The sequence below is a fragment of the Sciurus vulgaris genome (assembly GCF_902686455.1).
Source record: "Sciurus vulgaris genome assembly, chromosome: 6".
Classification (NCBI taxonomy): domain Eukaryota; kingdom Metazoa; phylum Chordata; class Mammalia; order Rodentia; family Sciuridae; genus Sciurus; species Sciurus vulgaris.
The window spans coordinates 69,234,479-69,252,360 of NC_136466.1; the positions used below are offsets into that span (position 1 = coordinate 69,234,479).

The 17,882-nt window shown below is 44.3% G+C and overlaps 1 protein-coding gene across 5 annotated transcripts in view; it reads left to right on the forward strand.

The window, feature by feature from the left end:
* Window positions 1–17,882, forward strand: part of FGF1 (fibroblast growth factor 1) — a 91,209-nt gene that overhangs the window by 60,603 nt on the left and 12,724 nt on the right. For all 5 annotated transcript variants that reach the window (XM_079146105.1, XM_079146104.1, XM_079146103.1 and 2 more), the window contains one exon: window positions 13,554–13,756. In XM_079146105.1, coding sequence (XP_079002231.1) covers window positions 13,588–13,756 — 169 coding nt within the window. In that variant the 5' untranslated portion in view covers window positions 13,554–13,587. The remainder of the gene's footprint in view (window positions 1–13,553; window positions 13,757–17,882) is intronic.

A 17,882-nucleotide genomic window follows, 5' to 3' on the forward strand; every position in this document is an offset into this window, starting at 1 on the left:
GTATTTTTCAAAATTCTGCTGTGATACATAAATATCTATGGGGATCAAAATATATGATATTTATTTTGATATAATTATAATAATTTGAATGATAATGACGATTTCTAAAAGACAGGCTGAGTAATAGTGCTGACAATACTTTATTATGTGCGCAGATGAGCCTGATATGCACTCTTGCATTTTTGTGTGTACACAGTAGTGTAGAGTGAGAAAGAACAATGACTATAAATTATTGGGAATGATATGAAAGAAACACATTTAGGGAGGGGATAGAAAACAGGGAAGTGAGGGGGCCTCCTTCAGACAAGGTGGGCCCCACAGTGTTAGACTCAGGAAGGCAGATACCCTGCCTGAAAATGTTATGTGTTAATAAAGATTTTTTTGCAAGTCAAGTCTGTCAAACTCCTACATAATGTAGGCTAGCAACTTTCTCCTATGGAGGAAGATTTTGAAAAGCAACACCCATTTATTTTCTGTAAGAACAGAGCTATAGAAAACTTACACCATTAAGGATTCAAGAATACACTCTGATGAAACACTGGAAAACGTTCTGCCTTCTGTCCACCTCACCCCACGGGACTATCTCAAGGTCTAGCTTTGTCAAATTCCAAGGAGAGCCCTTGCACATGACCAAGCCAGGAGGAGACAAGGAATGCAGGATCTCTGGCTGTCCGTCAGAATTATATGCAGAAGATGGTACCTCAGAGAAGGGAAGAGAAGACCCTCTGATGCTTCCCCTTGCTTCTTGTTGCCTAACCTGCTTTCAAAGTTTCTCCACTTTTCAAACAGCCCCACCCAACACAGTGGGTCTTTGATCTCTGAAACATGAGAGGGGCCAGTGGACCTTGAAGGAGATAAATGGCTTTGAAAGGTCAGCTCCCAAAAAGAAACAAACAAGGAGGGAGACCATGAGGAGCTGAAGGGCTGGAAGCCAACCATGCTTTGAGCTACCTGCCAAGATCTGAAGTAATCTCCCTGGAGAGGCCTCTTCTGACAGATGAGTACACCGTGGTGGTTGTCAGTACCACCTACCCTTGCCATTTTTCTACCAAATGGTGTCTTAACTGTGATGCATGCCTTCCTGAAGACATGAGATGCTAGGGCAAGACTTATCTCTTAGGCCAGCTTCTTGGATACCAGATTTCGACTCACTTCCAAGCACAGTCATTCCTTATCAAACACCAGTGGTTTCCCAGGGCCTGTGGTGGTGTTTTGCTCCTTCTCCTTCCCAGAAAACCCACCTGGTTCCTGCCAATGTCTAGGCTGTGTGGGGACCCGTGTGTGGAAAGCAGTAACACAGCCCAGAGACCTCGAATGCCCTTGGCGCCATCAAAATAGGGAAAACAGTGCAAATGGGAAAATGGTCCCCTTTGTATTATTCATAGGGGATCAAGGAGAGTTGGCAAGAAGGAGGAATCTCTAAAAATAGCCAAAGTCCTTAAAAAGAAAGAATGCAAAAGGGAACAAGATTTATACTGTCCTAAGGCAGGCTCTGCAAAAGCTGGGTCCTGGAAGGCTGGCACTGGGGCCAGTGACTATTTTCTTCCTGCCCTCTGGCTGTGACACCCACTGAGACCCTTTGCAAATCCTGGGCCCTGCTCTGCTGCCAGCTTCCTGCATGGCGCTGGATGCCTCCACAGGATGTAACTCTCCGGGCCCAGCTGGGGCCTCCATACCCTCTTTCAAGATCCAGAATAGACTATGACATGGGAAAGAGCTCCATGGGTTTACATTCCTCCCTTGTATCCCAGCACCTTAAACACAAAGCTGCTGCTGGGATTGCCAGCCATTCTTCCTGAGCTGCCTGGGTATCATCTGTTTGACAAAAATGTGAGTTGTGTCTCTTTTAATTTTTTCTTTAAATTGTTTTGAGTGAGCCAGGGCCCTTTGGAAATGAGGCAGCCCAACAGAGGGGCGACATCATTAACCCATGTCTCCAAATGAGGGTTTTGTTCTTGGCTAAGCTGCAGATTTGCTTTGATAAGCTGTTCAGCCTCTGCGGCACAGTCGTCTTGGCTGGAGGGTGGGGGTGGGGTTCTTGTAGGAAGAAGAGTAGCAAATACAAAGTGAGAATAAAGTACCTAATGTTCTGTCCACACAGTAGTCACCCAGAGAGGCTTGTTTGTTTATAAAATGCTCTGTGAAACCTCGAGTGTCTTAAAAATTCAAATAATCAACCTAATAAGACACAGGCTCTAATGAACAATAATAATGCCTGGCATTTTCTGGAACTCGCTGTATGCGAGATCCTTCCCAGGCTTTTTTCTCTTCCTTCCTTGTGGCACCCTGACAAGACCAGTACTTCTGTCTTCCTTTCTTATGGTGGTCCTGAGGACAGAACCCAGGGCCTCACACACTAAGCACACACTCTACCACTGAGCCACATCCGCAGCCTGGGACTCCACCCCAGACAGCTTCATTTTACAGATGAGGCAATTGAGGGACAGAAACATTAAGGATTTGCCAGTCATGCAAGGAGTTAATGACATAGCAGAAACCAATATCTAAGTCTGCCACTCTCGGCTCGTGCTCGATTTCAGAGTACTTGACGCCTCTTGAAATTGGACCTTTCACCCACCACCCTGTGTTTTCAGGCCACCCTGGGTACTTTATCAGCAATGGCAAAGAGCTACTCTGATGAGAGCCCAGCTGGTCTCTCATGATGCTCAGTCACCTTGAGGAGGTACCAGGGTGACAACTAGGAAAGCGTTCGTGGTGGCCACTGCACCACTGTGGAAGAGGAGCGTCTGTCAGAGGAGGAAAGAGGAGCGTCTGTCAGAGGAGGACTTCAGTGAATGCAGATACCTCTCTCAGAACGTGATCAAAGGCCACATGAGGTACAGATGCTGGTGGGGTGAAAAAACAGAGGGTGAAGGATCTCTCAGTCCAAGGACATTTATTCTCTTGTCCACAATGATTCAAATCAGGGACTCTGAAATCAGAAAACCTTCCTTCAGGTCTGGGCTGTGACAGTTGTTCAGCTGTGTGATCCTGGAAAAGTGACTAGATTTCAACTCTGTGACCTCAGCTCCTCAGGAGGCTGAGGAGGATGGCAAGTTTGAGGCCAGCCTGGGCAAGTTAGGGAGACCCTGCTCAAGATAAAATGTTTAAAAAGTTCTGGGAATATGGCTCAGTGGTAGAGCACTTGCCTGGCAGGCATAAGGCTCTGGTTCAATCCCCAGCACCCCCCCCCCCAAAAAAAAAAAAAAACAAAAAAAAAAAAAAAAAAAAACAGAAAAAAGCAATGCCTTGAGTTTAGGGTAGCTCTCTTTTCTGTTAAACTTCCAGACATTAATACAGGCTAGATAGAGTACATGATTGCATAGAAAGTATTACTCTATACATTTGCCTCTCAGCTAACGCCACCAAAAAGCAAGACCTTCCTACCAGGTGTGGTGGAACATGCCGGTAATCCCAATGACTCAGGAGGCTGAGGCAGGAAGATCACAAGTTTATTTATTTATTTTTTAATACTGTTTTAGTTGTCAATGGACCTTTATTTGTTTATATGTGGTGCTGAGATTTGAACCCAGTGCCTCACACATGCTAGTCAAGCACTCTATCACTAAACCATAACTCTTAGATCACAAGTTTGAGGCCAGCTTCAGCAGTTTAGTGAGGCCCTGAGCAACTTCGTGAGAACCAGTTTCAAAATAAAGAAAAGTTGGGTATGTAACTCAGTGGGAAAGCTCTCCTGGGTTCAAACCCCAGTACTTAAAAAAAAATGTATTTAATGTGCTTAGGACAGTACCTGGTACATAGTACACGTTCAAGAAGCGGTTGCTATTCCATTATTTATGGATGTGCTTGATTATTTATGGGTATATCTAGAGCAGGCTATTGGGTAATATATGATAGAGCTAGCCTTCAGCATTTCCAAACAGATAACAAACTCATACTTCAAAAAACTGAGTTTGGAGAGATTAAATTTTCTAGGTCAGGAGGGAAGGGGGAAAAAACAAACCAGTGAACAGACCACCTTCCTATGAGCTAGAAAGTGAGTTGACAGAGAAGGAATGTCCTTGCTGGGCTGCTTCTGGAGACTGTAACTCACACAACATATTAAAAAAGTTTCTGGAGACACATCAGTAAGAGAAGGTTAAAGGAAGGGGTATGAGCTGCAAGAGCACCTGCAGAATCACTTTGCTTTTGGCTAAAATCCCTGAGCTTTAATGTTTCAGTCTGCAGGAAGGATTTTCATTTAAGAAGTATGCAGGTCCTCAGGATGGCCGGGAGCCTGCAGGATGCTCTGGACCAGTGTGCACCATTAAAGTTCAGGCAGAACTGAGGTCAGCAGAGCATGCCGCAGCAGCAGGAAGCACTCTGTTTTTCCTTTCAGAGTGGTTGCTGTTTTCTGCAAGTACTTAAAAGAATTCCTGATCTCCAATTGCAGGATGCTCTACGGCAGGGACGTGTATTGGGGAGTGGATATGCTAGACTGGAGAGAATGAAAGATCCTGAATCAAGGGAAGAAACCCCAGATGGAGGCAATCCTTGGGGATGTGTGCATGTGTGGATGCACACCCTTACATTTCTCTGCTCTTCATTAAGGAGTGTGGGAGCCAAGACTGGGAACACTCTGTTAGATTAGACTAACAGCCGTCATTTTCTGTGCCCATCTCTTCTGAAGCATGGCTTGATGAGTCAGGTATGGCTAGAATGTGACCTCCTTAAAGACAGAAACCCATTTCTACTACAATCCTTTATCTGAAAAACCTTGGACTAGATATGTTTCAGAACCTATACTTCTGGGAATTTTAGAGGTTACTATGGCTCATATATTACAGAACAACTTCAGTAAGGTCTGGAACAGTAACTTAGAATCAAACACATTTGTAATTTTCTACCAGATATATAAATATCAACACAAAGTGGAGTAACTAATGATGACATAGTCTCAGGACAGTTTGTGTCTGAGTTATGAAAGAATATCCAGTGTTCAGAGCATTCGAGACTTCAGAACTGGGGAAGAAGAATTTCAAGCCTTTCTTTTCTTCTTTCTTTCTTTCTTTCTTTCTTTCTTTCTTTCTTTCTTTCTTTCTTTCTTTCTTTCTTTCTTTCTTTCTTTCTTTCCTTTTCTTTTCTCTTCCTCCTCCTCCTTTTCTTCTCCTTCCTCCTCCTCCTCCTCCTCCTCCTCCTCCTCCTCCTCCTTCTCCTTCTCTTTCCTCTTTTTTTTTTTTTCATTTGCATTTGCAGGACACCTGCAGCCTTCTGCCCATGATAGCACTGAGTAGTCCTGAGTAGCACTGAGTAGGCATTGTTGGCACCTAAGTATGCTATCTTGATCTCTCTTCAATATTTGATCCTAGAAGACTGGGAACAGTTCATGCTCAGTGACTTGGAGATTTTTAGGATTAGAAGGATCCCAAAAAAACAGAGAGGAAGCCTGTTAAATCCTTAGTTCCCCATCATCCTGGACAGTAAGACATGGAAACCTATGAAACATAGTGAGACCTGAGGTGAAAGCATCATTGCACACAGTGATGAGAAAAGCCCTAGCCTCTCACTCAGAAAATGGCATTTTAAAAATATTGCTAAAGTATTAGTAAATATTAAAAATCAAGTTTGTTCAATTCTAAATCAGTAGCACAGATGAAAACCAAAACTAACAATGGGGCACATGAATGGTGACAGTCAAGCTAACGCCTATAGAGTCTCACAGATTTTCAAGTGCAGGGCTCAGCATTCTGTAAGCCTCACCACTTAATACTTAGAAGGATTAGGTGCAGTACCTACTACTATGGAGCTCCGTTTTGCAGATGAGGAAACTGAGACCCTGTGGGAATGTGGGAATAGTAATTTACTAATGAGTTCCCTGGCAGGATTTAAACCCAAGTTTAGGAGTATGCTGGTAATTCAGTTATCAAAGGGGACAAAAAAGAAAGAAGAAGAAGAAGAAGAAGAAGGAGGAGGAGGAGGAGGAGGAGGAGGAGGAGGAGGAGGAGAAGGAGAAGGAGAAGAAGGGGAAGAAGAGGAAGAAGAAGAAGAAGAAGAAGTAGTAGTCACCGCCGCCGCCCTGGTTTATAGCACTTGCCAATTTCTGTAGTATAAATATCTTCATCTGAGCTGATTTCAAGCTACTAATGGTTTAACGGTCAGCAGCAAAATTCTTGAATGTGTAATAATTGGTTTGCATAAACTTGTAGGCGCTGTCTCCTATACACCACTGTCAAGTCCATTCCATAGTGAAATTCACAGTTTACAGTTAATTTTGGAAAATGAATTACAGTTCCTGGAACAGAACTGACTTGAGGACAGCATGCTGATATGTCAGCCCAGGTCAGTCAACCAAGGCCACACTCCTACTTCAGACCCCTTACGAATCACTGAGGGTAGAGTAAAGAACACACTGTCTCTCTTAGTTCAAACATTCCTTCACCAGAGGGTTTGAGAAGGGTCCTGCCAGCCTAATAATCTCGGCTAAAATGACAAAACTTGGAATATTTTTTCTAGGCCCTAGAAATTGTTTTGGTGCAGTTGTTGTTTTGGTTTAACAAAGTCAGACTTGGGACCAAAGTCTGATCGTTTAACTTTTGAGATCCTTGATTTCTGTAGTATTTTCTTCAAAGAAGTAAGGAAAGATTTGTTATAAATGGAAATAGAATTTGGGCCTGCTGGAAACTGAAGGCAGGGCATTTCACTGCAAACTGAACCTGATTAAAATACCCACTGGCTCTTGGTTTAGCTTCTCTGTCCATGTCTGCAGGATACTACCTTGCATGCTAGAGCCTCCTGAGAAGGGATTGCCTTGATATTCAGTCAACAAGCTGCACCAGATACTGACACATGCAGGTATTTGCTAAGTATTGGATACAGAAAGAAAAGGAGCAGTTTCTCAGAGACTAATAAAGGAGACAGTCAAGAAGCATAGTTAAATTATGTTCATTCACTCACTCAAAAAATATTTGTCAAGTGACCATCAGATGCCAGGCATTCTTCCAGGCACTGGGAACCATGGTGAGCCACACAGATTGGTTTCTACTATTATGGAACCGACAGTCATGAAGGGAGACATTAATTAATCACAGGAATGAGTACATATTTAAAAACTGATGTAAACCCTCTGAAGAAATATTAAATGGTCCTGTGAGAACTAGAGGAACCTGACCCAGTTAAGAGAAGCCAGGAAAGAATTTCTTGAGGAACTGACAATTGAACTAAGAGCTGAAGAAAAATGAGTAGTAAACTAGGTGGGTGGAGCAAAGAGGAGGAGAGGAAGAGTACTCCAGACAGAGGGAAGAGTGTGGGCAAGCGTCCTAGGGCCAGAGGGAGCCAGTGCTTTCCAGGAAATAGATGGCAGTTTGGGGAAGGAGTGTAATGGAGATAAACCAGGGGAAGAAGCATGGGCTGGTCCTCCTGGGGCCCCCCAGGCCGGGTCAAGGCTTTGGTGTTTACCACAGAGCAGCAAGAAGCCATGGAGGGACTGGGGAAGGGAATGCAGATGGTGATTACACCCAGTACTGCCATGAAGCAAAATAAGTGCTGGGGGCACAGGAGAATCAACTCATCTGAACCATGTGTGTGGTGTGGAGGGAATGGCAGAGGTCAAGTGATGGGATGGGTCCAAAGAGGGCCTGCCGGAGGAGGAAATATCTTTTAGCTGAATTTTTAAAGGGTGAGTATGACTTAACCAGGCCTCTGGAAGGGTGAGGGAAAGGAGAGAGTTACTGCTGGCAGCAGGAGGACATGTGGGTCAAGGCCTGGGTGAGTGTGGGGGTGTGGAACAACTGTGAGAAGAGGCCAGTAAGCGAAAAGGCCACTGGGGTAGGCAGAGAGCAGAAGAGGAAAGCCTCATAGGACTCGGTAGGAGACTGGGCTTTTTCTGAAGGCAGCAGAGAACCACTGATCCAGTCAAAGAGCTTCAACTGGGGAGTGATCATCAGACCCCTAGTTAGGAAGGTTACCAGCAGCAGTGTTGGAAGTGATTGACGGGAGCAGTGCTGGAGAAGAGAGACCACTGCAGTCCGCTACAGCAGCCCAGGCGAGAGGAGGTGTGGCTCTGCTCTAAGGCAGCCCAGTGAGGATGGAGGAGAGGGGGTGTTTTTAGGAGACATTATAAAGGTAAAAGTGGAAGGACCTTGTCACCAACTTGGATGGATGGGAGTGATTTCTATTCAGAGAATCCTTTAAATGAAACTCATTCTTCTGTTTGGGTTGAGTCTTGCCTTAGGTAATTTTGGTAAATGTTCCACATGTCCTTGAGAAGAACATTTTCCACTTCTCTGTTGGGTGCAAATTCTCTTAGATGTTTGTTCAACTAGACATCCTAGTTGAATATTTCAGTCTTCTTCATCCTCGTTAATATCCTCTGTCTGTCTGCTTTATCATTTATGACAGAAGTGTATTAAAGTCCTCCATCACCATTGTAGATTTGCTAATTTATCTTTATATATTTGTTAATTTTTGCCTTATATATTTTGAGACTATGTCATTAGATATACACAAGCTTGGGATTTTTCTGTCTTTCTGTTTAATTTTTCCACTTATCATTATGTAATAATTCCTTTTACTCTTAATCATTCTCTTTGCCTTAGGTCTATTTTATCCAATATTAATATAGTCATACCAACTTTAAAATTTTTTGTTGACCTTTGAAGATCATCTTATTTATTTATTCAGTCATTTATTTATTTATTTTGAAATAAGACTTTGCTATATTGCCCAGGTTGGCCCCAAACTCCTGGCCTCAAGTTGTCCTCTTGCCTCAGTCTCCTGAGTAACTGGGACTACAAGTGGAAACCATCATGCCCCACTTAGTTTTCATACTTTTACTTTCTGCATCCTTAACTTTTAAATTTATGTCTTATAATCAGAATGTATGTGGATTATTTTTTAAATCCAATAGCTAGAAAATTTAGTCCATTTACATTTATTGTGATTATAAATATATTTGGGTTAATTTCTGCCACCTAATTTTAAGCAATTTTAAATTTTTTTGTTCTTTTCCTCTTTTTTCTTGACACTTTTGCTAGGTTTTATTTATTTCACCTTATCCCCCTCTCCCACAAATACTGGTTGGAATTTCTTTTACCCTTCATATTTAATATGCATATTTGATTTAACAAAATCTAAGGTTAATTACTATCTCTAAGGAACTGTTAAGGCTTTGGGTGATGCAATCTACAGAGACAAGGAAGAAAGAGGACTGAGGGTCAATTTGGAACCAAAGCTAAATCCTGTTTTTTATATGCTGGATTTGAGGACACATCTAATTATCATCTTAACTAACATTCACACACATCTACCTTTGGTGGCTTTATATACTTTGCAAAATGTCCTGCTTTATGGGTATTCTGTATTGCATAAGTAGTGACAGGGATAAATAAATAAATGTCAATGTTTGCTTTTCCTTGATTTCTAGAATCTTAAGTATCTCAGTGTAGCTGCCAGAGCCAAGCTGAGCATGTCTTTAGACATAGCAAGTTTAATAAATGTCACTTCAAAAGCTGCTGATAAGCTTAGAACCAATCTAAAAAAAGACCTGAATACCCTCTTAAATAATGTGGTTTACCTTTGCTTTGTTCCTCCTCTCTCCTGTTTGAGGCCTAAATAATGGGAGGAGAGTCTTAGCTTAAAATTGGGAGGAAATGAAAATAACTTTCAGGACTAGGGATGTAGCTAAACGGTAGAGCAGTTGTCTAGCACTGCAAAAAGAAAAAAATCCTCTATTTTAAAGCCCATTGAAAAATTATCTTAAATGAAGTATTTAATCACAGATAACCTAGACCACACCAAGTTTCAACTAGTTTAATATAACCAGTTACTCCTATTTCCTCTAGGTTGAGTCACAATTTTATACTTTCCCAAGGGCTTTTGTGAATATTGTGCCAGTTTAACCCATCAGATACCTTGGAATCAAACACCTTGGAAGGAGGGGGCTGCTCCTCTTCCCAGAGCCACTTTGGATACTGGTAGGGTAGTGCAGTGGTTGCTCACTAGCCCACACTGTAACGTGACTGCTGTATTCCTGGACAAGAGTGTACCCTTCACATCTTGCTCACGTGTCGAAGTCCAGAGTCTCCTCCAGAGGTCACAGCTGACCAAGTGTGTCAGACTTGACACATGTTCCAGTGGACTCCATGCTCCTCTTACGTGGGTGTCACTGGTAAATCAAGACAATCACCTGGCTTTCCTAAAACCTCACCAGTGTCCCAGACCTCCAAGGGCTGGGCTTAGTGTATGATGATGACATGGAGTCCACTGGGCTTGATCTTCTCCATCTTCAGCACAAGCAGAGATAATCCCTTCCCCTGACAGTCAATAAAAAGAAAATAGTAATGAGAAGCAGAGCTCATAAATTTCCATTATGCTTAATGCCTGATTTCACTTGGTTCATGGATTCATTTATTAGAACAATTTGGGTAAATCCCCAAGGGCCTGCTAAGGTTGCTGCCTTATGGTTTTATCATGTCATATACTTCCTTTATTCCTATCCTAAACAAACAGTGAATTGGCAAAGAACTTCAGACCAACCACAGCTCAGAAGATAGGTGAATTGTAAATAAAGTTAAAAATAAGGGCTTTTCATGTCCCCTGGGGTTTCTGCCTGATTGCTAAATCCTCTTGCCATAGCCTATCAACTCTGGGTTGATTCTAGGATTATGTTCCATTTTCCAGGGTTATAGGAGCCATCTGAAGAATACAGTCATCCCCATGACTGTCCATCTTATAGCAAAGAACAGGCAGAGAGCCGTGTGGCCTTGTATAACTGCATGTCACACTGTGTTCAGGAGGAAGGGGACCCTGAGGACCTGCTGGGCTCTGGCCAAGGTCATTTAGCTGATGGGAGCTCCGCTGTGACTAAGGCCAGGCTGCACGGCCTATCCACACAAGTGAATACGAGCACTAGTGTCATCTTTGGCCAGAGCAGTTACCTCCAGCTCCAGCAATTCTGCTAGTGCGTCGTCTTTGTCCCCATGGAGTGGAAGCAAGAATGCAAATGAATGGAGTCAAATCCATGCTCAACACCTAGAAAACTACTTAATGGAGACTGCTCACTGAGGCTGGATCCTTAACAGGCAGTTGTCCCACAATCAGGGAAACAACAAACAGAAAGCCCCACTAGAGGAGACCCAGAGACTACAAGAAACAAAAACGCATTCATCTGTTTGCACAGTTAAATGGCAACCACTAGAATATAATTGTTGTCTCCTATATACCAAATTAAGTAAATGACTTAGGAAGTGCTTGGGGAAAAAATGAAAAGAAAAAAAAAAATATATATATATATGAAATCTGAGGTTGTATTTTAAGAAAGGGGGGCCGTGTGTAATGGAGATGTGACAGATGAAGGTATTCACGTTTGGGAGAGCTTGAGTGCTTTGTATCAGAAGGGGGTCCACAGGGCTGGGACTTGGCTCAGTGGCAGAGCATGCTTAGCATGTGTGAGGCCCTGGGTTCCATCCCTGGGAGACAGGGAGAGGGAAGAGAAGGGTATCTAAAACTGAGCAGAGAGAGACTGAGACTGAGAGGCTGGGTAGAGAGACAGTGAGGGAGACTTGAGATGGGCGCAGAGAGATTAAGAGGCTTTGGATGACAGAGAAGGGTCTGGAAGAGATAGTGGGAATTTAAGAAGAAATTAGAATGTGCTGTGCAAAGTCAATTCTGCTGTCTGCCCTCTGAAGCAGACACAAATAAAGTTAATTTTCACCCCGTGACTGTATTGTGTGAAGAGGACTGGACAGAGTTTCACCATACATGGAGGGGCCATTTGGGATGGTCTGACTATAAATATAGTTCATATGGGACTTGCAAAATTAGCTTTGGGGGTCTTTGGAGGAACCTCAAACAGCAGTTGAAACAGGTCAATAAATGACCCATATGACTGCAGATTAGGAAAAATGTACCCAAAACAGCAGAGAAAACAAATGGAGGTTTCTAACATCAGCCCCAATTTCAGTGTCACAAGGACAAATGATTCAGTTGGTGCCTTGATTTATGATGGAATTACTTTCCGTTAGAGCAGCTCCAGGAGGTTGTTGCTGGAGCAGCCCACGGCTCAGGTGGGGATCCAGGGAGGCCAGGGGATCTTTCCTGGGCTCATAGTGCTGGTGCTCTGGGCTTCTCCGAGAATGAGGAACTGCCTGAATCCTGCTTCAAGGATGGCAGAGGGCAAGAGCAGAGGCTATTGGTGTCAACCTTTGGGTCAAAAATGGAAAGAACTGAATGACAAATTCAAGGAGGCGGATGTACCTGCCGGACAGAGGTAAAACCCCACTTCTGCTGATAATGCATATCCATGAAGTCATTTAACCTTTTCTTGGTGATTAAGGGCTGGTCGAGCCTTTGCATACAGACTCATTTTGAGTCTTGGCTCTATCCCTTCTAGCTATTGACCTTGGGAAAGTCATTTAATTTCTCTAAGCTCTGATTTCATTTTTTAAAAGATAGGGATACTCGTGTCCATGCCAGAGAGTCACGGTGGGGTTAACAGGCATTGACCTGTGGCTTAGCATATGTGGTTGGTGGTGATGGTTGTTATTATTATAAGACCACTTGATAGTCTATGTGTACAACTGTCACCTCCTCACTTAGAAGCAAAACCCCCACAGCATCTCCTGCTATCTTTGACTTCTTTCTTTTACAATCTTTATAGTCACCAGCCCTTCTATAAGGGAAATATATGTTTTAAAATTCTAGCATTCATTGGCCTTGTTTTTTTTAATCCTTTGGGGGTAATAATGGATGCATATTTATACTAATAATATGAATTCATATGTAGTGGTGTGTACAACATTTGGGGATTATAATGTGCAATATGGTAGTTTTTGTGTTATGTCTCTTATTAGAAGACAATCAGTATGAAGATGGCCTGTGCCAGAGACAGACCCGACTTCTCTGTGAGCGGTTGGGATGTGTGAAAACTATGGAACAAGCAGCAACCAGGCACAGCCTTTGTAGTGATCTAGCTCAGGAAACCTCCTTTGGCGTAGTGCTTTCCTTTCAGCAACCACATTTGACCCCCTCCCTGCCTCATTCCCTGGGCCTCCTCACCAGCCCAGAATGACTCCTTCACATTTTAACCCTTTGCTATCTCTGCTGTCTTTTGCTCACAGGTCCCCAAATGTCCCCTGCCATCTGTGCTCTCTGCGGCAGGGAGCCTGGCGGCACCTAGTCTAAACAGTGTGAGGGTGGAGGGCTGAACCTCAGGCCTGGCCTCTTGGCTTTTGTGGGTTTCAGCCAGACCCCAGGTGTTATTTTAGTGCAACTTCAGTGTTTAATTTGAGGATGTGTGTGGACCAGAAGGAGGGACCAAAACATGATTTTTCCCCTTGGCTAAATGATTAAATTTGAAGTTCTAAAAAATGCACAGCTTGGTCCCAAGCTGTGTCCAATCGGGAAGACAAAAGTGCTGTGAAACCCCTCCCAGGCCAGGGACCACCCTTCTTTAGCCAGGGGACACCTCACGGGCCCGTCGTCTGTGGACATCACCTGGCCAGTCTGTGGTCACAAGCTAACCAGGCACCCTGCACTCCGAAGCAGTCCTTCTCTCCCGAGTGTCTGCTGTGCCTTTGATGGAAGAACATTCTACAGGTTTGTTTAATTTTTTACAGTCCTGAAGGTGTCACCAGCAGCCACCACTGAGCCATGGCTGAAGGGGAAATCACGACCTTCACAGCCCTGACCGAGAAGTTCAATCTGCCTCCGGGGAACTACAAGAAGCCCAAACTGCTCTACTGTAGCAATGGAGGCCACTTCTTGAGGATCCTTCCAGATGGCACAGTGGATGGGACAAGGGACAGGAGTGACCAGCACAGTAAGCAGCCATCTGCATTGTACCCTCTCTCTTTCTGTCTTCTTTAGTCAAGGATGGGAGAGGGTGGGAACTGAGCACCAGTCCCCTCTTCTCCAAGGTTCTATTCTGGCATGACACAGTCAGAGGTGGTTTGGAAAATGGGGAGTTGTGGGCCACTGCACATCTAAAGGGGTCCTATTGCAAGTTTTTAAAAGGATTCTCTGCTGACCTAACACAACTAGCTGCCGGTGTTGAATTGCTGGGTGTTTCCTGAGTTTCCGTAACTAGTGAAAGATCTGGCCCCTGAGGCTGGCCCGGGGCTGGCTTGCTCCATGATGGGAAGAGCCAGATGGGCAGGGACGGTAAATCCTGCACAAAGACGTGGGCTCGGTTTCAAGTGAACGGACTCTCCAGGTTATGCTTCCTCTGAGCTTGATTTGTGAAATCCTGGTCTATAACTGTACTCTTACACATCATAAATTATGCAGCTCTCCCGCCGCACATCATGCAGATGTGGCTGTGGTAATCAGGAGGGGTAAAGTCATTCTCCAGATTCCCTAGAAGCCAGAGAGGAAGCGCCATCCAGCCAAAGGCTGACTGTCTCTTCTAGGCTTTCCCGGCAGCCTGACTCTCAGAGGATGTTGATAGATGGACGTATGACTTCAGGGAAAAGAATCTTCTTGACTAAGTATAAGACCTCTTCCTTCAGCCTCCGTATTTCTGGTCTTGGAGTGTATGTGTGCCATTAGGTTTCTGGGTCCTACAGTGATGTTTCAGAGATTCCCTGAGGACCACTAACGCATTAGATGTCCGATGTCCTAGAGAAGCTGAAAGTCAAATCTGGATCCTGCTTAGGAGGGCTGCAATCTCAAGAGTCAAACACCCTGCAAATCAAGAGGAGGGAAGTGTGGGTGAAATCAGGAGACACCAGAGCACAGGCAGGAAGTCAGGTTCCATGAGATGGCTTTTAAATGGATTGCAAAACGCTGCCTTCAAGGTTATGGTTTACATATCAGGCAGGTGTTGATATTCCTGGGTTGTGCACCAGAGGGTGCAGGCCTGGAGTACAAGGACCATTTCACTGCCACCCGCTCTCTGTCCCCAGATGCACAGGTAACTGGCACGGATGCCAGCATTTACAGGCCAGTTGGCATTTGTCCCTTCCTTCCTATCCTCCACTCAGACCAGCAGAAGAGAAGCAGGAAGGCAAAGGTCGGTCAGGGCTTTGTTTTGGTGACTTGTTTTCAAGTGGACTTCCTGCATGCTTTATTTTCTGTGGAAAATAAGTATCAGAGTAATCCAAAAGGAAAAGAAAGAAAGAAAGAAAGAAAGAAAGAAAGAAAGAAAGAAAGAAAGAAAGAAAGAAAAAGACTCTAATACATTAAACACAAGCAGCATTTCCTGTAAGCAAATTGTAGTCCATTGTGTTGAGCATGATATACAATTTATGTGATCTGCCCACACAAGAGGGAAGCAAGCTTTAATTTCCCTGGGCTTTAAATGTCTCTAATAAGTCTTATCGTTTTCTGAATCAATGGAAGAGGCTCTGAGATCCAGTCTTGGTGACATACTCCTTGGGGTAAAGCCAGTTCTTCTGGGAAACCTTGAATTCCAGGGTCATGAGAGGCTGCAATGAGTGAGATTTCTGTACAAACATCGTATGTCTTTGTTACTGTCATTCCATCATTAACATTAAAGACAGCACTCTGGGTACATAACATCAGGACAGCTTCTAAGGTCTGCTGTGGATTTGGCTACCTGACTTAAGTCATCAGGAACCCTTGGTTCTTAGCACAGCAGGCCAGGAGTGTGTCAGGTGCCTGCATCCAAGTGGTGCTGCATTATTTGCCAGGTGAACTTGGGCAAGTCACTTAATCTTTCTGGTCTTATATTTCACAATTGTAAAATAAAAATAATAATATTACCTGCCTAACCGGTTTCTTGGGGGAAGTTATGAGGTGATATATTGAAAGTTCTTGGCATAATGCCCTGCCCAGAGTAACAGTACAGCAAATATTGGCTACTATTGCTGTTATCATCATCAAGACTTCTGCATATTCAATGCAGCATATGGAAGTGCAGCACAATATTAAGGAACTTCCCAAGTGTCCTCCTTTCTGTAATGCCACTGCCCAGGAAGGGCAAGGGTCTAGGTTCAAGCTTTGATTCAGTGCCTCTCTGCCAATGTTCAGAGTGGTTATATTGGTCTATTATTTTTTTTTACTCTGAAGCTAAGGAAGGGTTCAGGGGGCAAAACTCAGAGTAAGTAGGGCTTATGGACAGAAATTCATCCCTGACCTGTCTTTGCAGAACTGGATAATCTGCATACTACCTGCAGAGTCAGGGGCCCTAGATTTAGTGTTGGAAAGCTCATATTCCTGTTCTGCCACTTCCAAACTGGATGACGAACATTCTCTTCATTTTGCATGAAGCATTCAGCAAAATAAACTTCAAGTCACCTACCTATAAGACTCTTCCAATCTCCAGTGTCCTCAGCAGTCTGATTTTGGGGAAAATCTTTTACTCTCAGAGACTCAGTTTCTTACCCATAGAATGGGAATGATACCATTGCTCTGTGTCTTTCACAAGGCTGAAAACTAGTAAGATCCTGGAGCTGACAGGAGTCCTCCTAGGCACCAAAGGACTCTGAGTGTGGATCTGTCGCCCTCTTCTGCCCAGTGGTGGTACTGCCACGGTCCTTCTGAACTCCAAAGTTATTCTGAAACAGAATCAGCCTTGGACAGGTGTGGCATGGATGCTCCTGGGTAACTGAGATCTGCAGTCTGTCTAGCAGGGGGATGGATTCCTACTCCTTAATCATTAGTCTGAGTGTGACTAGACTGTTGCCATAGGTCGAGAGTCACACTCTGAGCCTTCCTTCAGAAAGAGCACCCCTAAACAGACAAGCAAATATTTAAATCAATCTAATAAATCCTTCAAGAAAGAACTGTATTCCTGGAAGCTTCATGAGGCAAAGAATAATTCCTTTCACACCCTGTCCTTGTCCTCAACTAGTTGGTCTGTGCTGGGCAAAATTGGGAAGTTGTCCAATTTGTCTTCCTCTTACCCTAGCGGGGAGTGAATTTCCAAGTACCTTATTGTGGAACCACCCTCCTTCTAGGGAGTGTGTGTTGCCAGCCATCCTAACAGGGAACTGAGTAGAATGTCTCCACTAGTGGGAATTTCTGCACGTGGAGAAGATCACAGCAGTAGGCAGTGATCAATCTGGGCTGTGGACACTGGTTACCCTGCCACACCACCCATGCCAGGTACAACCAGACGGGGAGAGCTACAGCCTCAGACCCAGGGGGTGCAGTGTGTAAAAAGACTCCTGTTGGTTCCAGAGAAGTGGAGATAGGTCACCATGAGGAAGAGTGTCCAGAAAGAGGCAAAGGTGCTGGGGATGATGGCCGATTCCATTTGGGACACAGAGCATTTGCAAGGTGCCATGAGGAATTCCCACCTTGCAGCTACACGTCTCCACTCCTTGTGTGATCATTTGACGGTTTTCTTTCCCACTGGGCTCTCTGAGAGCAAGGACTGTGTCTCTTAATGCTCAACATTGCAATTTTTGTGTCCAGCCCATAGCCTGTCCCTTGGTATGCATTAATTTGTTGAGTAACTGAATTGTATTGGTGGAAGATAAATTTGAGCTCAGCAATAGATCCAAGAACTTTCTATCAAGCCCTGCTCTCTGCCAGGCGTCAGGCTAGACTCTTTCACTTCCGCCTAACTTTAACCCTGAGTGGTTCCTCTGAAAACACTGGGTGTGGACAGCTCCCAGTGGGGGCAGCTTGCCCAGCCATGCTTCACTCCAGTACTACAGTTCTCTCCACGTCCCTCCATCTCCCAAACACCAACCCCATGATGGTGGTTTCGCCACTAAATAAGCACGCTGGAGTCATGTGGGTCCGATGGTTGGAGGTACAGGACCCATCACTGCCTTTTACTAGTTCTATATCTATGTCACCTTGGGGCAGTTATTTCGCTTCTATGTGCCTCAGTTTCCTCATTTTAAAAATAAGGATGGCAGCCAGGCACATGCCTATAATCCCAGTGGCTTCGGGTGGCTGAGGCAGGAGGATCGTGAGTTCAAAACCAGTCTCAGCAAAAGCGAGGTGCTAAGTGACTCAGTGAGACTCTGTCT